Here is a 25,955-nt window from a genome sequence, read left to right on the forward strand (position 1 = left end):
TGAGAGAAAATACGAAAAATAAAAACAGAGGGTAGACACAGAGGTTACTGTTTCGGTTGGGTCTTCTGTCATGATCTGTGCTGGGAGGAATGAGAGAGAAACGTGGAGTACAAACAATAGTATTTAATCCAGGAAACGCAGGGGATAATCCACAATGGAAATGGCAGGAACACAACGAGAAGACCCGACAAACACTAACTGAATGGACTGAGGCTTTTACAAACAGGATAACAAGAAAGTAAGGAGACACACCTGGAAACAAATTAACAATCAACCTGAATGAGAAGCTGGGTCACAGGGAGCAAAACACACACACAAACAGGTCCCTAATCCTGACAATTGCCACCTCTACATGACTGTGTTATGTGCTCAATCACTACAAAATTTAAATCCAGAATCGAGTGGGACATTCAGTGGGACATCATTAAAACTATCTTTTCCTCTGATAAGGCTCAAAAGCATCCTAGCGGCCTAATTTGTCTGTTAGTCTTGTCTACATAGTGTTTATCACACGGACAAGAAAACAAATAGCCTGTATTACATTAGTCACAACACATGTCTCAAATTGTTTGATCTTATATGTACGATCCGTTACACTACTTTGAAAGGAAAAACATGCCCCACACCTAAGACAGGGAGAGAAAGAAAACAATATCCTAAGCTATTTAAGTGTTCAACTGGAGTAGATAGAAGTAGATGGAATTAAAGTGGTAGATCTACAAAAATACTTTTGCCCATTGGATCACTCTTAAGTGTAACCATGTTTTCAATCACATCCTTAATGGGTATCTATTTCCACATTAAATCTGATAGACTCCAACATATTGATTAAAAACTCATCGAAAATATTTCTGGAACCTCTGAAAATACTGAAAAACATTGTCCACATTTCCTCCAAATGATGATATTATTTATGAAAGGGTTGCCAGTCCAGATGTATTTTACCCATGAACAGGCATGTATAATCTGGAGAGAATTTAGAACCCATGTTTATTTTTTATTTTTAGAGAGATTTTTGGATTTATACGCACTGCCAGAAGTGTACGTATGTATCGTTTGAATTGTATTTGTGTCTGGCGCTACGCTTTTTCAGTTTCGTCTACTGTTTTAATAAATTGTTTTTAAGAAGGTACTTTTGGAACAACAGAAATATTGACTGTAGCCCTCATATTTATTCAGTGAAATCATAGCCTTTTGAAGTTTAATCGTCACACTAAGCCGTATTGCATTTCTTGTTTTTCTGTCCTCAAATTTAAGAACTCCTTTAAGAAGTCATAAGACTTTTTATGGCTGTAAATTTGACAACTAAATTTAAGACTTTTAAGGACTTGTCAAATTTCCTAATTTTTGAGAATTTCATTATTTTTTCACTCAGTGAAAGTTTCATCTGTCTGCTTTCTGCCCTCTTCACTGCACACAAAGCCACATGTCTGACTGTAGCAACATTTAACTTTAGGTGCAACCCTTGGTGCCATAGGACCCAAAAGGCTCTACTGAGCTGACTTTGATGTGCTTGATATAAATTAGATTTGATTAGAAAACAGCATTTGAAGTTTTTTGTTTCATAATGCCAAAAGGCTTCGCAGTCTGGATTCGGACTAGAGTCTGCCAGTTGGCGACCCCTACTCTAGAGTGAGGGAAGCACTGCCAAGGTCAACCATAAGATCAGCCTAACAGGGAGGAAAAAGGTGGTCTTACAACCTGGTATGACTGCGCACAGAGCTCTGGGAGCGGCAGACTCTTAGGTGACCAACCCCCCAGTAAGGGGAGCACTGCCAAGCACATCAGGGCAGCCTTGACTACATATGGAGCTCCGGGAGGAGAGTTTATAGCTTTCAGATTGAGAGAAGAACTCACATGCTCCATCTGGGAACAGTAGGCTCATAGATGACCATCCCCACAAGCTCAACCATAAGAGCAGCTTACCAAAGAGGCAAAAGATGACCTAACAACCTGGTATGACTGCACTTGGAACCCTGGAAGCAGAGTCCTTGACTCTCAGATTGAGAGGGAAACTTACAAACTTACTCTGGGAGCAGAAGGCAGTGAGGGGAGCATGGAAGCGGAACCATAAGGGCATAATTGGCTGTATATGGAGCTCTAAGAGTGGAGTACTTGATTCTCAAATCGAGAGGGGAACTCGCATGCTCAATCCGGGAGCTGCAGGCACATAGGTAACCCTCCCACAGTGAGGGGAGCAATGCGAAACTCAACCAAAAAGGCAGCCTAACAGGGTGGCAGGGAGGAGGCCTATGCTCTACACAAGGGGCTCCAGGAGTGGAGTTCTTGACTCCCAGATTGAGAAAAAAACTCACACTCAATCTCACACTTCAGTATGAGAGAGACAGGGGGATCCCATACAGCTTGCTATTGTGGTGTTTAGACATGTGGTTGAAACACTATAGTGACTGCTTGAGGATGCAGTTTGTGTTCCCTCAAAAGGGAAAGCAAAGGGGCGGACTGTCCATCGGGAGCACCGTGACATTTCCCGGTGGCCTGGCAGTCATTCTGGCCTGCCGACTGCCGCTGTGCAGTCGATCAGGCTGACGTGCAATAGGCTGGTATGCAACTGCTAATTAATTGACGGTTTTATGAATCTACGAATCAGTTGATCGCGAAGTGAAAATGACACCACCACATGACCAAACATCAGCGAAGCACTGCCTAATTGGCTATATCCAGAGGCAGGCTTTATCTTAGAAAATCACGCAAAAAATGCAGCCGTAAATGCAAAGAGGGAGCAGAGAGGGAACATGTAAAAAGGAGAAAAGCCCTGGCCACAGACGCAGCAAGTTGCTGCAAAATCCCAGCCATGTTCGCCAGTAAGGGAGCAGGTCGGTGTGATTTAGTCAGTCAAAGTCACCTTTATTTATATAGCGCTTTAAACAAAATACATTGCGTCAAAGCAACTGAACAACATTCATTAGGAAAACAGTGTCAATAATGCAAAAATGATAGTTAAAGGCAGTTCATCATTGGATTCAGTTATGTCATCTCTGTTCAGTTAAATATTGTCTGTGCATTTATTTGCAATCAAGTCAACGATATCGCTGTAGATGAAGTGTCCCCAACTAAGCAAGCCAGAGGCGACAGCGGCAAGGAACCGAAACTCCATCGGTGACAGAATGGAGAAAAAAACCTTGGGAGAAACCAGGCTCAGTTGGGGGGCCAGTTCTCCTCTGACCACACGAAACCAGCAGTTCAATTCCAGGCTGCAGAAAAGTCAGATTGTGCAGAAGAATCATCTGTTTCCTGTGGTCTTGTCCTGGTGCTCCTCTGAGACAAGGTCTTTACAGGGGATCTGTATCTGGGGCTCTAGTTGTCCAGGTCTCCACTGTCTTTCAGGGATGTAGAGGTCCTTTCTAGGTGCTGATCCAGCATCTGGTCTGGATACGTACTGGATCCGGGTGACTGCAGTGACCCTCTGATCTGGATACAGACTGGATCTGGTGGCCACGGTGACCTCGGAACAAGAGAGAAACAGACAAATATTAGCGTAGATGCCATTCTTCTAATGATGTAGCAAGTACATAGGGTGTTATGGGAAGTGTTTCCGGTTCCGGTTTACCTAATTAATGCAGCCTAAAAATCCTTTAACGGATTTGGATAATAAAAGCATATTAGTATGTTATGTGTATGCCAGGTTAAAGAGATGGGTCTTTAATCTAGATTTAAACTGCAAGAGTGTGTCTGCCTCCCGAACAATGTTAGGTAGGTTATTCCAGAGTTTGGGCGCCAAATAGGAAAAGGATCTGCCGCCTGCAGTTGATTTTGATATTCTAGGTATTATCAAATTGCCTGAGTTTTGAGAACGTAGCGGACGTAGAGGATTATAATGTAAAAGGAGCTCATTCAAATACTGAGGTGCTAAACCATTCAGGGCTTTATAAGTAATAAGCAATATTTTAAAATCTATGCGATGCTTGATAGGGAGCCAGTGCAGTGTTGACAGAACAGGGCTAATATGGTCATACTTCCTGGTTCTAGTAAGAACTCTTGCTGCTGCATTTTGGACTAGCTGTAGTTTGTTTACTAAGCGTGCAGAACAACCACCCAATAAAGCATTACAATAATCTAACCTTGAGGTCATAAATGCATGGATTAACATTTCTGCATTTGACATTGAGAGCATAGGCCGTAATTTAGATATATTTTTGAGATGGAAAAATGCAGTTTTGCAAATGCTAGAAACGTGGCTTTCTAAGGAAAGATTGCGATCAAATAGCACACCTAGGTTCCTAACTGATGACGAAGTATTGACAGAGCAACCAGTCTTAGACAGTGTTCCAGGTTATTACAAGCAGAGTTTTTAGGTCCTATAATTAACATTTACATTTATATTTACTAGGGATGGGACGATTCATTGAAAAACCCGAACCGTTCAGTTCACCACACACGGTTCGGCATGCGCTGAGACCAAGTGGGTATAGAGCGCTGAGACCGCTGTTCAACTTAAATCTGACTAAGCATCTGTAATATGGTTTTAATAAATAACACGTAAAACAAACAGGGTTCAGATAATATATGTTTCTGCTGATGGAAGCGCATTCTGGATTCCCAGACTTTACAACAATGATGAAAAAAAAAAAAACCTGGACAAATCATTGACTCTTGTTCAATACTAATACGAACACTGTATCAGTGCATTCTTTTAAAGTGACAGTCTTTATATTAATCGAACAGCAACAACAAAGAAATCACTCACTGCTCTTGATTAAAAAAGCTTTTTTAACTTTAAATAAGGATAATCTTTAATTTATAGTCCAAAATGCAATACTGTTTTACATTTGATTACTTTAATTTCTGTACCTAAAAACTAATGCATGATCTACTTAAAAAACCCCTGAAAGTCAGTTTGTTTTATTTGTATCTTTACTCTATTGTATTTATTTGTGCTGTTGCTTGTAGTTAGAATATTCTTAATAATATGATAATATATATATTTTTTGAAAGTATAGTTTTTCCATAAACATAGCATATACAACGGTACCGAAACCGTGACTCTAAAACCGTGAAACAAGCCGAACTGTGAAAAAGTTTAACTGTTCCACCTTAATATTTACATAATCATTTGGCAGACGGACGCTTTCATTCAAAGCAACTTACAATAGATAAAATCTATAAAAAATAAAATAAAAATAAAAATAAATATATATATATATATATATATATATATATTACAAATGTATATAATGATAGATGTTTTAAAAGAGCATCTTAATGACAAACTAGCACACTGTTTTACATATGGGGATACAGTATTTTTTTTTAGTGTCAAAACTGACCAGAAATTTAGATTTTTCATTTCTAGCCTAATATGTAGCCTAGTGTACAATGCTTATTTATTTTGAAGGTGACGAAGGAAGCAACAGTAGCACTAGTGCTGCTAGTGCTCCTGCGGTTGAACAAGAGGGGTGGACAGTTCGGCTTTTGAGTCAGAGCAGGAACCTTAAGGTAAAGTTTAAGCTATAAGCAAAACTAAACATACTGGCTATACTCTTAGAAAAATATGTGCTTTTATGATTTATAAGCTCATCAGTAGTAGGACTGTGATCATTGAGACATACAATTGATGGCTGCATAATTAATATAGATTATTGAAAGTGCTTATTTCATATTGCAGAGAAACTCAATGTGCAGAGTGAGAGAGGCAAAGATGATAGAGACAGTGAATGCCTTGATACTTCTTGATACTTCATTTGATTATTTTGCCCGTCCACAGTCTAAGGATTTTGATTTATTTTTTAAGTATAACCCAATTCAAACAACTGAAAGAGCCAAAGAGTTTAGCAGTCTGGTGGACACATGAATTGGGTGGTGGTGACTGCAGCAACAGAGGTGGCCTGGGGTGGAGTCAAATTCCCGGCCTGATTTACTGTCCCAGTCCGCCACTGGGAAAGCATTTTATTATTTTGCTTGTTTTGTGATCATTTGTCTGCTGTAAAATGTAAAAAAAAAAATTAAATAAAAAAAAAATAGATACCTATTTTATAAAACAATTTTGAGTGAATTTGCATGCTTGTTATTGGACGTTTGGACGTTTGTATTGAAATTTTACAATACAATGTGTCAATATTATAGACCCCTTTTCAGTTAGTGTTCAGGTAACATTGCAATATTTTTAATTGTGACAGTGCAGATTCCCCTGACTGCTTCACTAACACTAGCTAGCGAGTTTTGTTTGCTTGTTTTTTTAACAATGACTGGAAAAAAATTTATTTTATCTGAATGTCTCACTCACTGATTGACGTCGTGATTGTTATTCGAAAATGTTAACTTTAAAGGAAGGAACCAGATTGGCCGACTCGTACACACTCACTTAATGGATGGACGATCTATTAAATATAAAATATTCATAATTTGCATTAATGTTTTATCAATCAATCAATAAGGGTTTTAGCTGAAAATGTTTACAAATTAAACATTGTGTTTTAATTTTATGTCGAATGTCTACCAATGACTACAGAAATGTTATTTCATTTACATTAACATCAATGATATAAACATTATCTTTTCATAACTAAAGTTTTTTTGTATAAAGTTTTGAATCTTGAACTGATGTTTGATGAAGTTAATGAAAGCAGGATGCGTGCGCTCACAGCTCAAATTCACTCTCAAAGTCTCTCTGTGGGACCATGAATCACGTTAAGGCTATTGATTCAATTTAAATTCAAATCTAATTAAGTTTAAAACTTGTATTAACACGGTAAGTTGGAGTTGAATTTTGTATTTTATATTGAAAATATAGCCTAACCATTTTCTTTATTTGGGAGAATTAAAAGTTACTGTTTTGAAACAAATGAATATCGATGTAGCTAGGCTGTTATTGTTACTAATATTATTTTCATAATTATCACGATTATTGTCAGTGTAACTGCTAAGCCGGTAATGGTCAATGGCTTTGATTTTCACTCCTCTCAGAATCATCTAATGATGTGCTCACAACAAGAAGAGCGAGAGGCTTGGCCACGGAGGGAGGCGCCTCTCCGTATCCCTCGCCTTTGAAGAGTTTGTTCTCTGTTTTAGAAGAGGACATACCCGTGCGAAAGTCAGCTGCTCGAGAATTATGTTGTTTTAAAGAAGCGCGTGTGGATTTAACTGAGAAAAGATACGCTCAGCTGCCTGTGTGAAGAGCGAGGCTGTAAGGAGTTGGCTCGCTCGCGCTCAATCAGTCCATGAGGGAACGCACGGTAACGCATATGACTTAAACTTCTTATCATATCGGCTTCCTTATAACTGATCGGGTTATAGATTGTCAACGGATTTGGATCTTATCCAGAACTCTGTAATATGTCCCCTCGGGCAATAAACATTAGACGGCTGGTGTGTAATTGAAACTTTTACTAGGCGGGTGTCATCAGGTGTGGTCTGAGAGGCATCGTAACCTACCTGTCATTGTTCTCACAGCCTGCTGAACGTAGATATTCTCGCAAATGGTTTAGTTTGCCTATTCTTCATTTAGAGAGTTCAACAGTAGCAGCAATAGACCGGGAGTGGTGGGGGAATCCGTTTTCGTCAACAGCATTATAGCGTAAATAGTTGGCAATAAATCGTGCTGGTTAAAGTGAAAGTCGTGACCACTTTAAAGATGGCTTAGATATAAGTTTTTCTTCTTTCTTGGGGTAAAACGTTCACCTGTGCACAGTAATTAAATGTTGTTAATATTTTATTGTATCCTATAAATAAAAGAAACAAATATTTACATCAGACAGAACATGATTAACATTTGTTTCTAACAACGAACCTATCAAACTTAAGAAATAAAAAATAAAATCTTGTTGCTGGTTTGACTTCATCAACGTAAATTAACTAGAGCTAAGATGTGTTATTTTATGTTTTAACATAAATTCCAGAAAAGCATGTACAGTAGCCTTAGAGTTTTCCATTATGAGCTGAAATACGATTTATTTGATTTATTCAAATTATTTCAGATTTCAGATTCCACTGAATTCTTGGATTTTAACTTCTTTGTGCACTAATTTCCATTTTCATGACTGTCATTCTATAATCTTTGCTTTCAGACCAGACCTTGACCGTCGCACCTACTTCAATGTGTTTTTGCATTGCTTACATGCTTTGTATTGAATTTTGCCTCACTGTTACTAGAGCAGTGAGTTTCAGCTGGGGTCCTGGAGGTCCTACATTCTTTATCTGACAAACCCAATTCATGACCATGATTGTGGACCCCTGACATAGACGCAAATAAGCAACATATTTTCATTTATTCCTATAAAAGTTTATTTTATTTTTTTATTTTTTTATTTTTATTATTATTATTATTATTATTTATTTATTTATTTATTTATTTCAATTCTCCGGTCACTTTTGTGTTAGGTGACCTGGCCCTCACCTCACGTCATTGTCATATAATGATCTCTCAAATATTTGGCCTCTAGCACAACAAGATGCAGATATTTGGCATGTACGATAAATAATGGTTTCAGAATGTGTGTGTGACAGAAATCTACGGTCTTGTGCGTGAGGAAAAGATTACAATAGTGCTTTAGAAGAGAACGTTGAGATATCTCGCAGTTTCCTGCAACTCCACCACAGTGTCCACATCCCTTGGCCTTAGCTGACCTGAGCTCATCCTCTCTAAGGGTCAGTTCAACACTCAGCTGCTCTGAATGGGCCTCTGTCAGTTACTAGAAAATTCATCATGGTGCCAAACATTGTGCAAATAATTCATTAGTTTTTAGGGTGGTCGTTTTGAAAGGGAATTTTCAGGAATGCAAATTGTTTCATCCTTTTATGATCTTAACTACAGTATAAAGAAATTGACTACTGTTGATATAGTTACCCCCTCAGGTGATTATGGTTTCTTTTCACAAGCATTTCTATAACATCATGTGAAAATATGTGTCCTGACTAACTTGCCTAATTGTAGATGTCAGACAAATGCTCTATAATCCACAACAGGTCCTGTTCTGTGCTACACTGCACTGGAATGTCATTTATATGATTATTCTTGCCTAACATGCTAGAACATCCACAGATTCCCCCTCTTAAACTGGATCAAAAATCCACCCCCTTGTGGTTACCAAAAATAATTGAGCAAAAGTCATTTATTTTGATATATAGCTCCATAGTTGCATTCCTCATACTCTGCAGATTTTACAACACTCTTTTTATACACAATTTTTATTTATTTATTTATTTTTGCCCTGATTGTGGTATGAAGAAAATCAGATCTTGTGATTGTTTATATCTTGACTCTCAGACTCAGCCACTTAGATTATTGCTTATACAATAAAACCAAATTTGTAAATACACAAAAACATTTTACCAAGCCTGATCCCTGGTTTTTGCTTAATTGCTGGTGTTTTTGCCAGATGAAATGCTTCTACACTCAAGACTTCATTCATGACACTGATGAGGGATATTACCTTTTTCTCTTAATCTGAACATCTCGTACCAAACTTTTGATAGCGAAGAATGTTAAGTGGACTTATTGTACTCCCATGTTTGTGGCTGGAAGCAGTCTTTAATACAATAAGCTGTATTCTTCCAAAATTGCCAGGTCAGATGCATTAATCATGGTGGCGTCGCTGCCTTTGAAATAGCGGGCCAGGTCATTACTTGAAGTCTGTCTGGGGCTCAACTGGGCGACATGGAAACGCTTTGGATGTTGTTAGTTCATCCAGACACACTAATAGTTGGACCCCCCCCCCCCCCCCCCAAGCTACATTTGAACAAATGAGATGTAAGCTACAGTATAAAGGCCTATGAGGATGGGCTAGTCTCTGTTCTATCTGGTTTGTATATGATGCGTGATTTCAATGATGAAGCTTCTCTCTTTCCAGCCACCAACCCTTATCTCAAGGATAACTGTTCTGGCTTCCTTTTATAGAGTATTCAGTTGCTTACTCTGTCTCGTTCTTTCTCTCTCCCTCTTCTGTGACTGCTCAGGCTAAGCCTCAGGAGTGAAATACTATCTTCACCATTACCCTTTCTTACCTAATTTATTCCCATTTAAGGACTTGTTCATCCAAGTGTTCTCGCTCTGTCTGTCCCTTTTAAATGTATTAAATTTGGCTGTATTTGGATATCAAAGCAAAAGGCAAAACATTTTTAATGAAGAGAAGGTAAAGCTGTTGTTCAGGATGGGTTTCAGACAGGAAAGGACATTAGCTACTGCATCTGAACTGCTCAGAACAGAGTTTATAAATCTAAACTGTAAAGTTTGTAATAATCTTACAGCTCAAATCTATCACTGCTAGCTGTCAGCACAAATCATCTCAAATTTGCAAATCCCAATGCTGACCCACTTTATAATGATTCTTTGTATAAAATCAGCCTGTTAACAATGTTTTGCCAGGTGAATGATAACTAGTTTTATTTAAATCAAGAGAAGCATGACTAATGTAACTTTTTGTTTATCAAATTTGTAAGAGGAGTGAAGTAGATAATAAGAACAGGCATTATTCATTACTGATAATAAAAGGCTTTTTGATGTTTTACTGCTGAACATCAAGTAGAAAGATTTTAACAATAGGGATAAATTATTTATTATTAATGATCATTAATGTAGAAGACCATTTATCGCTGATGGTCACCCCAAAGTGGATACGCTTTCTCGTCTTTTAAAAATGAAAAAACACATTTGATTTGTTTTTCAGATTTAGCAAAAAAGGCTTTAAAGTATGGATGTACCGATATTAAAAATTCTGACCAGTATGATAAACTGATAATTGTTGTAAAGTTACGGCTTTAAAATACATGGGCAATATTACAATGCTGGTACCCACTTCACATTTAGTGTCTTTACCTCCTACCATTAGTGTCCTACCATTTACTCATTTAAATCATTGAATACAATGCATTCATTGCAAGATGTTGTACTTATATTGAAAAATATATGCATGTAATTACATATGTAATTATTTCTGTAGTTATATCTATAATTACTCTGTTAACCCTACCCCTTAAACCTAACCATACAACAAAACCTGGTCCTAACCAAACCCATATCCCACTTCAGTAGCCAAATGTGTTTTTGCAATACAAAATTTATATATATTTATATATAACCTAATTTTAAAGTGGGACGGAATTTTGCCTAAAATAAATATTTTTTATTGTTAAAATTGTGCAACAAATAAAATCATTTTCAAGAAACAAAACAAATTGGGGGCATTTGAAATGCATGGTGAGATGCATGTAAATGTAATAGTAATAGACTGAATTATTTTAATAGACATGTTGGGAGGCATGAATATATTAAATCCCTTTGAAGTGAGATAATAAAGACATCTATATTGATAATAAAAAACCCATAAAATAATGAGCTTAATTGAATATGCATTTGTATTGCAATAAATGTGTGTGATTATGGATGCTTGTAAGTGTCTGAGCGAGCTGTTTGTGTGGTCCACGCCTGTGCCTCAGTTGAGGATCGGTTGGGGAAGGGACATGCTCTCGTGCTCTGTCCGACAAGCTCGTGATGTAGCCGCGTCGTGTGGAATGCAAACAGTGGCCACTGCATTTGCGTAGCAAAAATAAAGCCTACCAACCAACCTGCCTCTTTTGTCAAGGTTCACAGCCTCTAACTTCAACACTGCTGATTCCATTGTTGATGTACCATGAATTCAGGTATTTAGTGCCGTAAGAAGTCAAAAGAGAATGACCCAGGACGTGCGCACATCAATGATGTTGATTTGACTGCGTAATTACTGTTGAAAAATTACAGTCATTAAAAGTTATTTTCAGATTAAATATCACAAGAGATGCACTAAACCGTAAATGATCTTTTGAACCAAAAATTTATTTAGTTGTTGTTTGTTTGTTTTTCTTAGTGTCAAGAACATTTTACAACAAAAACCACTATAAAGAACCTTTTTAGAAGTAGAAAGTTTGCCTGGATGTAAAAGGTTCTTCATGGAGCCATAGATGCCAATAAAGCCCCTTTCACATTGCACGTTGGTCCCGGAAAATTGCTGGGTCACCTTCTGTGTGAATTCGGGATCGATCCCGGGTAGGGGATCTAGTAACATTGTCGTGTTCAGTCCCGGAACGAGCCCTTTGTGAACAATGCCGTAAAGAGTGTGCCGTGTGTTTTGAAGGCAGACCAACATTTGCGATGAAAAAATATGTGCAAACTGTAATGAAGCAGAGATCAGGTAGTTCCTCACTATCCACACTGAAGCTGAGATTCTTGGCCAGTTTAAGTGAAAGTTAATGTGCCTAGCATTTTCGACTCGTAAATTACATGTCACATCCTGATGTCACGTGTCATTACGGGACTTTTACAGGTTGTGTGTGAACGTTGTTGTTTTTGCTATCATGTTCACTCAGTGACATGAATGGTGGTTTGAAAACCACATGTGTTCACACTCCAATAATCAGCATGTTTTGTTTGGTTTCCTCTTGGATCCTGGAACAAAAGAGTAAAAGTTTTAAAACAGGTAATGCTGGTTTTCTTGGCAGCGTACATTCTCTCTTCACCTCTCCAGTGGCTGGACTCTGACAGTAATGAGAACTTACCTTTTGCCAGAGAAGGATTATTGAATTATACGCTTGGATGTCACGCACTCAGACATGCAGCGATTGAGTTCTGGAGCTTGAGCTCCATAAAACCAGTGTCTCGGATTATCTGCAAATAGCAAAAATACAGTCTGTTGAAAGAGGTCCAATACATTACACATATACACATACATACATAATCATAACATTGATAGATATATTACACACACTTCATGGCTAAAGTTCACACCACCAGACAAAAGCATGTCTGGCAATGATCAAGCAGGCCAGGCTGGTGAAGTGTACTTTGCATCTCTGCTTTCACCAGGTGTCTTTTAATGGCTGGCTAATTTAGTGTGGCCTATCCCACATCACTGTTCATCATCATTAATAACAGGTAGACCTGGCACATCAAACAACTCAAACAGTTCTGTCCGAGTTGGGGACAAACGAGGAGCAGGAGGCAGTTGAAACTCACTTATGCTCTATGTTGAGTTCAGTTTAGACAGTTTACATCTAAACTTTATTTAATTTGTATACAGACATTTATATTGCATAGAAGTTAGTTTAGATAACTTTTTAATGAAATAGTTATGTTTCTACTACTATTTGTTTTTTTAAATATAAACATTTAAATGTGAAAGTCATAAAAACTTTTTAATCAAATATACATGAAATATTGAACAGGTTAAGAGAAATTGTAATTGAATATGTAATATAGTGTATATATTTAGCAAAATCCTTATCTCTAGACTTAAAGTTAGGGTAGGCGATTTCGGAGAGGCTAGCAATAGCAAGCTAGCTCTGAAGGCATAAGACTCCATTTAATGAAATTTTTCAATTGAAATGTATTTGTTTAGTGCTTTTTACGACACAAATCGTAGCAAAGCAACTTTACAGAAAATTAAGTTTCTATAATATATTTAGTAGTAGCTTATCAGTGGTGACTGTCAGTTAATGTGCATATGGCAGAAATGTATGGAAAAAATCAATTAAAGATGTAATCAAACAGACGATGAACACTATTAACAGCAATTATTATATGTTGCAATTGAACATATAGCAAAATTTGGTAGTTCGGTATGTTGTTTCAGGGTTGGCATTATCTGAGGTCCTCTGAGGGGTTGGCATCGTCTCTTCTCAGGTGTTCTGGATCCAGACTGAAGCTTGTGTAAATCCTAGTTAGCAAAAACAGAGAAACAAATGGAGACATACTTAGCTTAGCTGCTGTTCCATCCAAGCAAAATTTACTTGTTTAACCCAATCTAAAGAATAATCATGTGCATTTGATCAGATATAACAGCAGTACAAGATTATGAGATGTATTATTTGAATTCTTTACCAAGGAAATTTGTCTTTAATCTAGATTTAAACAGAGAGAGTTTTGCCCCTTTCACACTGCATGTTGAACCTGGAAAATTGCCAGAATATTGCCGGATTGCCTTTTGTGTGAACGCAAACACGTAATATTTTGTGACTCCATCCTCCGTGCAAATCACTCTCCAATACCATGTCTCCTACACAACATATGAACGTGCACAGGCAGACCAGAGGCTAACCAGTGAAGCAAAGAGAGACAGCGGTGGTGGAGGGTGGAATACAATGCCAGATTGTCATATTACCTCATGTTTTATTCACCGGTGAGAAAATTTTACAGTACAAAGCACATAATATTACAATTATAATGCCTATAATGAAATAAAATGTTTTTTGCAATGCAGTGAGACAGATGTAAATGTGTTTGAAGTTATATGCACAAATACTCATGTTAGAGCTTCAATGCTCAAGATTGTCAGTTTACAGGTTTCTGAGACCACTAATTTTCACTAATGTTCAAATAGTGCTTCTGTTCAAATGAACTGGAAACAAGCCCAAATCTGCTTAAAACCTTCTCTCTCAATGAGAAAGCTGCTTCATTCAATGCTCAGTGCAAAACTTGCCAAACTGAAAGATGCTTATGTCTAATGAAATAAAATGCTTTTTGGATTGCAAATCTGCTTAAAACCTTCTCTCTCAATGAGAGAAAGCTGCTTCATTCAATGTTCAGTTCAGTCCAATACTTGCCAAACTGAAAGATGCTTATGTCTAATGAAATAAAATCTTTTTTGCAATGCAGTGAGAGTTTTTAATGTTTTAGAAGTTATGTGCACAAAAACTTATGTTAGAGCTTCAATGCTCAAGATTGTCAGTTTACAGGTTTCTGAGACCACTAATGTTCAAATAGTGCTTGTGTTCAAATGAACTGCAAACTAGCCCAAATCTGCTTAAAACCTTCTCTCTCAATGAGAGAAAGCTGCTTCATTCAATGTTTAGTGCAAAACTTGCCAAACTGAAAGATGCTTATGTCTAATGAAATAAAATGCTTTTTGCAATGCAGTGAGACAGATTTAAATGTGTTTGAAGTTATATGCACAAATACTCATGTTAGAGCTTCAATGCTCAAGATTGTCAGTTTACAGGTTTCGGAGACCACTAATGTTCAAATAGTGCTTCTGTTCAAATGAACTGCAAACTAGCCCAAATCTGCTTAAAACCTCTCTCAATGAGAGAAAGCTGCTTCATTCAATGTTCAGTGCAAAACTTGCAGTGCAAAAGACTGCCGTCTGGACTGAAATGTTAGGTGATTTCCACTTCATCTGCACTTTCTTGGCTGCTTTCAGGCATCAGTTTTCTTATGGTTCTTTTGTCTTATTTGTATTAATGCAGATCAGTTCCATATAGGTAAATCTAACTACTTCTTAAGAGCATTGTATATGGAAATTAGAGCTGCTAATTATATAAAATGATTTGCTATTCATGAAAGAGCTTTGGGTAACATTTTATTTTAAGGTGTCCTTGTTGCACGTTAATTATGCATAATAACATGCAAGTTACCCTTAGCCAGTCCCTAATCCTTACCATATAGTAAGTACATGTAGTTAATTAATATTACTCAGTACTTATATGTATAATTAAACTGTAACAAGGACACCTTGAAATAAAGTGTAACCGAGCTTTGCACAAGCTAAAAAAATCTCTGCAATATCATACATGATAAAGAAAAAGTCTGAAATTATTTTTACATGTGCTTGTTCATTAGTGTTGGGCTTAATTAAAGAAACACTGTTACCAAATCTACAGCGTGAAATAGAACAGTGTGCAACAGAACGAATGACTCTTATGAGTCAGTTCTTTTTTCTTTTAAGTCTATCAACATGAAAGGTGAGTTGAGTTGAGTTGAGTCAGTTCTTTGTAGTGTCAAACACAGGCAGCACAACCAGTCTAGTCTGAAGCCTGACCTAATGACTCTTATGAGTCGGTACTTTTAATTGAATGAAAGTGTGAAAGATGAGTTTTGTCAGTGGTATTTTATAAAAAATAATTTGAAATATATTGTGGCATTGTTTGTTTGATTTAGTTTTATTCATTTTTCTTTAACTTGTTTAGTATTTTTATTTAATGTTAACAAAGCAGAATTGTTAAATTCTTTACAATCCCCATTTCTGTTTCACATGCAAACATCACTTCACAATGCTAGGGTGTTCTAGACAGGGCATTGCTAGCTAGATGCTTTCATTGCCAGAAGAGCCCACTTCCAAGTCTCTGTGATATTCTGTTTCCTAGATGTGGCATACATTTATTGGATTTTCAACCATTTTCTTTAAAGAGTTTTGATATGCTTGATTTGAAGTGTCATTTGCATCTGTAGCATAAACGGTGTGAGACAAGTTGTGCACTGAAGATAAATACTTAGGTGGAAAGTTTAGAATAAACCTGTAATGTCAAGTATGAGCAAAAGGAATAGATGCCGCCCTTTAACTTAAGGCACTAACTAAAATTTGCATAACAGGTGTGAATTTGTTGTTTCATGACCGATTTTGATTGCTTATCTGTCTGTAGCAGCCTGCTGTGTGTTTGAGAGGCAGGTAGCACTCTTATCATAACCTCTGGCCTGTGCCCCCAGCATGCCATCTCAGCTTACAGGAAGCAGTGAAGTGGGGGGTCGTCAGGGAACGAGAGGCCAAAGGTCTTATTTAGAAACTGACACCACAAAATGAGGTGCACAGACCCAAAATGTTTGCCAACCAGTTAGCCAGATTGCACTTCCATAGTCTACAATGGATAGATTTCAAAATTCTTGAGGTGGAGTTGGTCTTGTTTCTCTGTAGGTGTCTGATATTGATTTGCTTGTTACGGTCAGCCTGGTTTTTCTGCATTAGGTTTATACATTCAGCTGGATAGAAACTGAAGAGTGAAGGAGGGAAGCCAGCCAGACTGTAAGAATGATTGTTGTGGTCAGGCGCACAGATGTGCACGCTCACAGAGTCACAGCCATAACACTCATACACACGCACAGAAACCATTTATAAACAAACAATCACATACGCAGCTCAGGGCGTATGCTTTTATGTCGCTTATGATCAAAGCAATTATGGCAGTTTAGATGAAGTGCCACATATTTAAGGAGATTCAGATATGTATACAACTACAATTAGAAAATCGTCAGAATACAATAAATCTTCACACATAAACAAAGCTTTGATTTTAACGCAACACATGCAGGAGTTAGAATGAGGGTAGAAGTCATATTTCGATAGGAATTTATGCTATAAAATGTCTTGACAGCATGTCCACATTCATCTCTGGTCATATGTGGTCTTTCTCAGCTGATGTCAGCCTCCAAAGATGCCATAAATATGTCCTGAAGCTGCTAACCGGGTTAATATTTATTTCGCTGGATTTAGAAGACATAAATTCTGCATTTGCCTTAAGCAGCCAATAAACCAAGATGACTGAAGATCTTTAGATACAGCATTAAACATCTTTAAGGAGGACCACATGAGATACTACTTTTATTTAATTTTTTTGTCTTTAAAGATGTATTCAGTAAATCATTTTAGAGAACCTGAGTCCAAAGTTTGTCTTGTGAGTAGATCAGGAGGATGATTGGACTTCTTTCTGCATGAAAACAAAAAGCTTCAGCAAAAGATCCTCTGACCCTTTACGATGACCTTTCTTTAACATTATGAGAGTTGCCAGAAAATGGTCCAGAATTAATAGAACAGGTACAGTGAGTGTCCAGCCCCCCTTAATGTGATTTGTATTTAGAGTACATTTCCTAGTTACTTCCATATGCAGGCTTATAGGGAGTTTCAACCAGAAATGAAAATCTGTCATCGTGTCATTCCCAACCAGTATGGCTTGCTTTATTCTATTTAACACCAATTGACATAAAGTGAAAGTGATTTTTTTTTTTTTTACCGTAAATCGGTTTTGTCTAAATTGTCGACCAATATTAGATATTTAATTGTGTTTTGTTGTCATCTAATGCTCATAGCATTTTTAAAGACTAGCTTGATAAGAATAACAGTTAAATGTAATCTTTAGCAAATATAAAAATTAATATCTGTTTTTCTACATTATAATATTATTCCTTCACTTGTAGCATTTCAAATGGGTGATTTACAGTACTGTGCAAAAGTCTTAGGCCACTAGTATTTTCACCAGTATTATTTAGTTAATTATGTTGTTTGCTGTAGCGTGTCAGTAGTAAATATCAATTTCGATTTCAAACATTATATTTGCCATTAATTGTAATAATCCAGTGAGATTTTTGTTTGCACAAGAAGCCTGACAGCAGCCAGTGCTCCACCATCATCCAGTCTCTCTGGAGTTACATGAAGAAACAAAACAAACTGAGACAGACTGAATCCAGAAGAACTACGGCAATGTCTCCAAGACACTTCAAGAAACCTACCTGAAAAACAATGTGCAAGTGCACCTAGGACAAAAGCCTTTGTTAATGCATTTGTTGTTACACCAAATGTTGATTTAATTTAGTTAATAGAAGTTAATTAATAAAATCTATTTATGGCATTATTTTTGACGGTATCCTCACTTTAAAACTTTGCACAGTACTGTAGCTTTGCAGGTTTCTTGAAGTGTCTTGGAGATATTGCCACAGTTGTTCTGGATTAAGTCTGTCTCAGTTTGTTCATGTTACTCCAGACAGCCTGGATGATGATGAGATCAGATCTCTGTGTGGAGCACTGGCTGCTGAATCACTGGATTATTACAATTAATGGCAAAAATAATGTTTGCAAATGTAAGCTGATATTTCCTACTGACACACTACAACAAAAGATAACTGACTTAAAAAAAAAAAAAAATTGGTGAAACCTAAAACTTTTGCACAGTACTGTACGTTTTTTGTGTTTTATTTTTCATTTTGCCATTCATTTTCATTACTAGCTAAATCTTGTAAATTGGCCTTAAGTGTGCCATCAGTTCAGTTCCTCTTGAAGAATATCTCACAGAGGTGAGTGAGAGAAAAGAATCCAGCCTCAGTCAACTCCACACATCTGGAACACTATAAAACTAAGCCAAAATATTAGCACAGTACAAGCAAATAATTGGTCTGTCCTCATCAGTCATTTTTGGGATGCCATGTTTGATTGAGTCCTGCTGTTTGAATGGTGTTAACTGAGACAATGCAGCTTGTTCCCGACTCTGATATAAATCAGAGCCCCCAGCACAGGTTACACAGTCACACACAGCAATGAGTCAATAAACATCTCCATTGCTCGAGCTCTTATCAACCCCTATGTATCTCTGTGATTTGTAGGACCTCTTGAAAGCATGAGGCTCCTTCTACACGCTGCAATCTAACCACATCAAGAATGCTTTTGACAGTGTCTGCTTCAAAGTTGTTTATTTGACAGACAACTGCTCTTTTTAACACTGTAGCTTTGTCCGCAGGCAAGTCAGCACCAGCCATGCTCAGAGATCACACAGGTCTCTCTCTATAACAATTAACATAGTTTCTAAAGGCATTATGACCGTGATGAATGAGACTCCTTTGAATTTACATTTTTATGTTATGTGCATTCGCATGTTGCTCTCTCGAGTTTACATTACCTGACTTGATATGTACATGTACAACTCTAGGTTGCTTTATAATCAAGCCATTCGTTGTTATTTCCATGCAGGTGGGAATTTGGTGGTGGCCGAGGAATTGGATCAGAGCAATGCCTGCCATGCCATCAGTCACCAATTCACCATGTCGCAGTAAACATTGGCAGGTGTGTATAAATGGGCAAATTCTTTGCTCGGACATTCATTGATTCAAGTACCCAGGAGATGCTCTATAATTACTTTGAAAAGCTGTCCTTTTTATTTTCCATCCACCTTTGCTTTGTTTGCTCAGGTGCTTGTATGGGTTGTGATGTCTCTGCTGTCCCTAGTGGCAGGAAGCAGGTCACGTTTTCAAGCAGAATACGAAGCTGCGGTAGGATTTGCTGGAATGGTGGAGCTGCCATTAGAGGCTTTTCCAGATACTGAGGAAGAGCTTGAGGAGGACAGTGACTCCCCATGGCATGGCTTGTTTGGTGAGTTGAATGTCTGGGAATGATTTCTTCAATGAATGAATCAACAATGAATTGTTAAGTCCTGAACAGGCTATAAACTTCTCTTTCTTTTTTTCTTCATCCATTTCTGTCTCTCCCGCAGAGCCATCTGTGCTTTTCGAGGACGACCAACAACCAGCGAGATGGGAACGTTCCCCCCGCTCACCAGACACTTCTGACATACAGACCAAAGGTGCACGCAAGAAAAAGAAGAAAAAAGAGAAGGAGGAAAAGAAAAAGAAAGAGAAGAGCAGCAGGGGACACCACAGCAGTCGGGACTGCCACTTAGAGAAACGTGAGATGCGTGTACGGGACCTGGGCATGGGTTTCGACTCAGACGAAATTGTCCTTTTCAAGTTCTGCGTCGGCTCCTGCCAGAGGTCTCGTGGGAACTATGACTTGGCTCTGCGTGCTCTGCTCGCCAATGGTAGTCTGCCCAAGCGCACCGCCAGGAAGGTAAGCGCACACCCTTGCTGCCGTCCCGTGAGCTATGAACCGGTCTCTTTCATGGACGCTACCACAACCTGGAGAACCATCAAGTCCCTCTCTGCAGCAGACTGTGAGTGCGTGGGATGAGCTGACCTGAAAGAGCAGGGGGAGCGTGACATGAAGAAATGGTTCAACGGTCAAAGAGAGAAAAAGAGGAATCCGGAAGCCTCCTGGGCCATGGCTACAGAACGAGGTCGAACGGGTTGGCCATGGTAAAGCTCTGTGAGGGAATTTGGTTTGGTTGTGAGTGGTTCACAACAACAGCAAATGCATACAAACTTACATTACATCACACCAAACCTCGACAGAAAAGCTTGAATGAGGTTAGAATACGATTCAACCAAGTCAGAAACGACGAGAGACTCTTTGGACTCAAAATGGAGAGAGTTTAAGGATGGAAGAACAGCAACTTTGGATCATACATCTGAATGGCTCTATAAACAAAAACTACATGTTATAACTCGACAAGCATTTGCTTACCAAGAATTTCAACAGACTTGAATACAGCACGAAACCCTGTTTCATTTGTCAGATTCATTTGTTGATCCTGGATGTCAGTGCCCATTTTCCTGGCCTTCAGTATGGCATGTAATATTTCAGCCACATTAGCAACTGTGGATCATTCATTATTAACAGCACATTATTGTTGTAATTAGAATGTAATTGCACATACATATGTGGAGTATTATTAAAAGCTTAGCCCGATAGAAAACACACAGGCCTGTTAGTATTAACCTTTCAGCAGGAAGCACTGAAGGTTGATTGTGTTTTTCATTTCTCAGGGTTTTTACAGGAATGATATGAACTATCTTAATTTTCTTCAAAATCCTTTTTAATACCATAAATAAAATAAAAGGTATCAAAGGGTTTCCACGCAGACAGTATTTAATATAGTTATGGCACTTTTCCACTGCATGGTAAGGCACGGTACGGGTCGGTACGGTTAACTTTTGGGGGTTTTCCACTGGGTACAGTACCTGGTACTTTTTTTTAGTACCACCTCGGTTGAGGTTCCAAGTAAATAGTTCCATCACCAAACGGGACTTCTAAACTCTGCTGATCACTGATTGGCCCGGAGAAATTCATCACTGCCTGTGTCACTGAACTTGTGACACAAACACAACAGAACCATTAAATTTAAATCTGCACAGCCAAGCGAAGGATCAAACCCAATTGTTTTGAAAGAACGCACTTTTTTCTTTTTTTTCTTTTTTACAACCAAAAAGTGGGTGTTTTGTTGTCTGCTAAGGACGTTCCTCTTGTTGATAGCAGAGGAGCGGACCCAGTGAGATCTTGATTGGGCGACCTGGAATGAAAACGTTTTTCAAGAGTCACAGCAGTAGAAGCGGCACAACTATAATGACATGTGAATAATCCCGCCCGCTCTAAAGTGGTACTAAACTGCAGTGGAAACGCAAACCGAGTTGAGCCGTGCCGTACCATGCCGTGCATAGCCAAGTCATACAACTCAGTGGAAAAGTGCCATAAGTCGACTGATTGAAAGATATAGTCAAGTGAATAAAATCTATAAAGATTAATTTTTTTTTAGCCCAATAGTACAATGCAATGCATATATATTATGCTGGTACATCAGATATTAATGTACAAATTATATATATATATACAGTACAGACCAAAAGTTTGGACACACCTTCTCATTCAAAGAGGTTTCTTTATTTTCATGACTATGAAAATTGTAGATTCACACTGAAGGCATCAAAACTATGAATTAACACATGTGGAATTATATATGGAATTATATACATAACAAAAAAGTGTGAAAAAACTGAAAATATGTCATATTCTAGGTTCTTCAAAGTAGCCACCTTTTGCTTTGATTACTGCTTTGCACACTCTTGGCATTCTCTTGATGAGCTTCAAGAGGTAGTCACCTGAAATGGTCTTCCAACAGTCTTGAAGGAGTTCCACGAGAGCTATTATAATATAATTTAAGTATTATCATCAACATATGTTAGGTAATCATGATGTAGGTCTAAATTGTCAAACTATGTGAAAAGATACTTGGATTTGCTACTAAGCATTTTTGGCATTTATGTATGGATTTAGTTGCACCATAGTTATGTGGCGTTACAGGTTTTTCCCCATTGTACTTATCAAAAAAAGAAAAAGAAAAAGAAAAAAAGAATAGCATAATGTGATGTCTACCAGACTGTGCTTTAGCACGGTCATTAGCTTTCTCTTTTATCAACGGATGATGACCACAATGCATTTGCCATTGTTTTTTTTTTTAACTGTTACCAAATGGATGCCATGCATCCCTTAACATTTACTGTACATTTAACATATATCATATTTATTTTTTTCATTTAAGTTATTTATTTATTACCATGTCTCCAAAAATGTCTTTTTTTTATATTTATTGTTTATGCCTTGGCCTGTGTTCTTTAATCCGCCATCTCACAAAGAACCAGAATGGAAAACAACAAGGCTTTGAAGAAGGTCAGCTGCAAAATATCACAGTTGCAGAAAACAACTGAGCTATTTAACCTAAATGTTTTCATGAAGTAAGAAGGAATTGTAGATAACTTTGTCATTATCTGACAAGTGATTTCATTGGGTGCTTTTCTGAGTCCTCCAAGGGTTATAAAACTTTCAGAGCACTGACTGGGAAATCTCAGATTCAATTTATGAAAAGGAAATTAAAATAGTTTTCTTCCAAAACACTAAGGATGAGGGGGAGATGGATTGTGTTCTGGCTAGTCCATCTGCCCAGTCTGCTGACCTTAAGAGTCCTAATGTTTCAATATTAAAAGCTGCTCTGAAAAACATCTACAAATATTCTTTTAAAAAGCTGACAACAACAAATTGCTTTGCTTCAGTATTTAACTTGTTTTATTTATCAGTTATAATTGTTGTTGTTAGCAAAGTTACTCTTTAATTTTGTACTTCATATTTTCTGAATAAAGCTGTTTATACATAATGTGAATTAAGATTCTTGTCCTTCCATTTAGTGGCTCGTATGTCATCTTTCAAACTCTTTCAAGAGGTTAAAAATGTTTGAGTTCTGGGTATATAAAATGCAATGTTACTTTAGCAATGCTGCTACTAATGATAAAGGATAACTAAATGTGCATTTAACACCTTTAAATCTTCAAAAAGTTTATCTGCACCACCAGTGTTGTGAATGAACAACATTTTCATATTTTCGCCGAACGCTGAACTGAATGAATCACTTTTCATACAATGAACGTGAACGAGAGCGGCGCTCACTCTGGCAGGAATGAACAGCACGCGCAGTTCACGTTCACGCTCATTTAAAAAGTCAGGTTATACCAGGGCTTAATTTGAGCCGGAACATGTTCCGTCACCTCCGACATTGGATCCGGCACCTCCTGTGTCACTAAAATTAATTGCCTAAATGAAAAAAAAAAAATGTGTTCAATGTTCAATGTTTGTGACACATCCCACTGCGCAATGTGACGTCGTAGTGACGTCATTTTCATGTAATTTTTGGATGTCCAAATTTGGTCCATTGAAGGGGTTGTTTTGTAACGCCAGGCGACGTCTTTTTTCGACGTCATCCGCACGTCATTTTTCGACGTCTTCCGCACGTCATTTTTCGACGTCCATCCACAAAAGTTTGTTTACAATAAATCGCGCTCAGTGCTCTCAAACAAAACAGCGGCTTCTTGCACACACACACACACACACACACACACACACACACACACACACACACACACACACCTTGCTTTACCTGGGACTCGAACTCGTGATCATCTGTACGTGCCAACGCTCTACTGTTTGAGCTACAGCATCAGACTTGTATGCATTTCCAGTTATCAGTCTAAATGTTGAACAATGATTATTAAATCAAACAATCCAAACAATTCAAGAGTGATTTGAGGGTGAGAGAGTGAGATAATTTCCGATTATCGCGTTTAGGCTAAAAATAGGTTCGGCGCTTGGAACATAAGATCACGAGCATCTTGCAGTACATTTAAAATATTTTAAATATAATATTTTAAATATTTCTAAAATATATTACATTTTAAATATAGCGATTTAGAAACGTGGATGGAGCAGTGAATAGGTTCATTACACAGCAAAATGACATGACAAACTCACGTTTTGGAAAAGAGCTCTTCATTTGTAAATTAAAAAAATTATAATAATCATGTAAATTTCCTGCACCTGTCATAGACGTCCAAATGACGTCCAAAAAATTACCCAGTTCAGGTCCAATGTTGAACGTAAATATGACGTCCAAGTTGGGTCATGGTTGGATGTCCAAATAGTGGACCTAGTTTGGACGTCGAAAAAATTACCCAGTTCAAAAGTCCAATGTTGAACGTCTATATGACGTCCAAGTTGAGTCATGGTTGGACGTCCAAATAGTGGACCTAGTTTGGACGTCGAATAGATGTCCAGAATTGGTCATGGACCGACGGACCCAATATAGACATGATCTGCACGTCTATCCGACGTCCAATGTTTAGTGGGATGACTTGCGCGCTTGTTGTACTAGTTGAGATTGCTGTTAGCCTCGATCGTTTCACGCAGGGGAAAAATGTCAAAAAGACAGGAAAGTTTGCTTAACTTTTTCAAATACGCTGGACAGTCAGATCCCAAACAATAAAAAATCGTTTCCGCTGATCAAAAAGGAGACCACGGTGCACAGTAGCCTAGTATCGATATCTCATTATTTCGACATAATAAGGGGACATTCTAATCTGCTTTAAGCCACATTAAGCATTCTTATAATGGTTTTCTATGGGAGGAAAATGCTTAACCGTTCATATTATGGGCTCATCTGATTTTTTTGTACATAGCATAGCCTATTTGTTAGGATTTTAGTATCATAATTAGGCTAATAAATGCACGCACAATTATTTGTGAACTTGATTTGAACAAATGCCTTTCAACTTGTGTGTGCAAAATTCAGAATTAAATTAGGCTAATGTGCAGAAATTTGTACAGAGAGTAGGCTATGTAGGCATACTATACTGTTGTAGCCATTAAAAAGCGCGTTTCATATTTGTTAAAATATTATAATGATAAAAAATAAACGTGAACTAGTTCGTTTTTAGATATGTGAACTTAGTTCATTTTTTTTTTAAATGAACTATGAACATGAACTAGTTCATTATCATCTGTGTGAACTGAACTTTGAGCTAGTTCTGTTTAAGTATGAACTGGCACAACACTGTGCACCACAGTGCTATTCCCTCCATTGACCTCTTGTCTCAGTTCAGCTAATGGCAATCATCAGGTAGTCAGGTAGACTGCTTGGAGACATGTATGTACATTATAGCACCATTAGCTTAGGTGAACCTCTCATCTGCTAAAGTGCAAAGAACGTTTCCATCTGTTGTCAGGCTGCTATTGAGCGCATCCCTCACAGACCAGCCTGGCTGTGGCTCAGGGGGCTCTATGCGGTGAATCTGCACCTCGCACACCGCGGATGAACTTAATTAATGGGAGGTTGGAGCCACTTCTGCATTTTTAAGGTATAACTGCAGTACTAGTAGCAAATGAATGCAACAATGTGATCTAAGTGGCCTAGTACTCTTCAGGGATTCTGTAGTTGAAAGTTTAGTTCAAGTCAGAAAAAAAGTTTACCCATCATTATAAATACATACTACTTTCTTAAATGCA

The 25,955-nt window shown here is 37.7% G+C and overlaps 1 protein-coding gene across 2 annotated transcripts; it reads left to right on the forward strand.

Moving 5' to 3' along the window:
- The first annotated feature begins 6,969 nt into the window (after positions 1-6,969).
- LOC132154247 (neurturin-like) lies at positions 6,970-21,199 on the forward strand. 2 transcript variants are annotated; one of them, XM_059562819.1, is made up of 4 exons: positions 6,970-7,190; positions 19,431-19,523; positions 19,649-19,829; positions 19,951-21,199. In XM_059562819.1, exons 1-4 carry the CDS (start codon positions 7,176-7,178, stop codon positions 20,421-20,423), a joined length of 762 nt encoding a protein of 253 aa, XP_059418802.1. In that variant the 5' UTR covers positions 6,970-7,175; the 3' UTR covers positions 20,424-21,199. The 2 variants fall into 2 exon arrangements, with proteins under 2 accessions (XP_059418802.1, XP_059418801.1); XM_059562818.1 differs by lacking the exon at positions 6,970-7,190 and having other exon boundaries at positions 19,251-19,523.
- Positions 21,200-25,955: the final 4,756 nt, after the last annotated feature.

Source organism: Carassius carassius, chromosome 12, assembly GCF_963082965.1.
Source record: "Carassius carassius chromosome 12, fCarCar2.1, whole genome shotgun sequence".
NCBI lineage: Eukaryota > Metazoa > Chordata > Actinopteri > Cypriniformes > Cyprinidae > Carassius > Carassius carassius.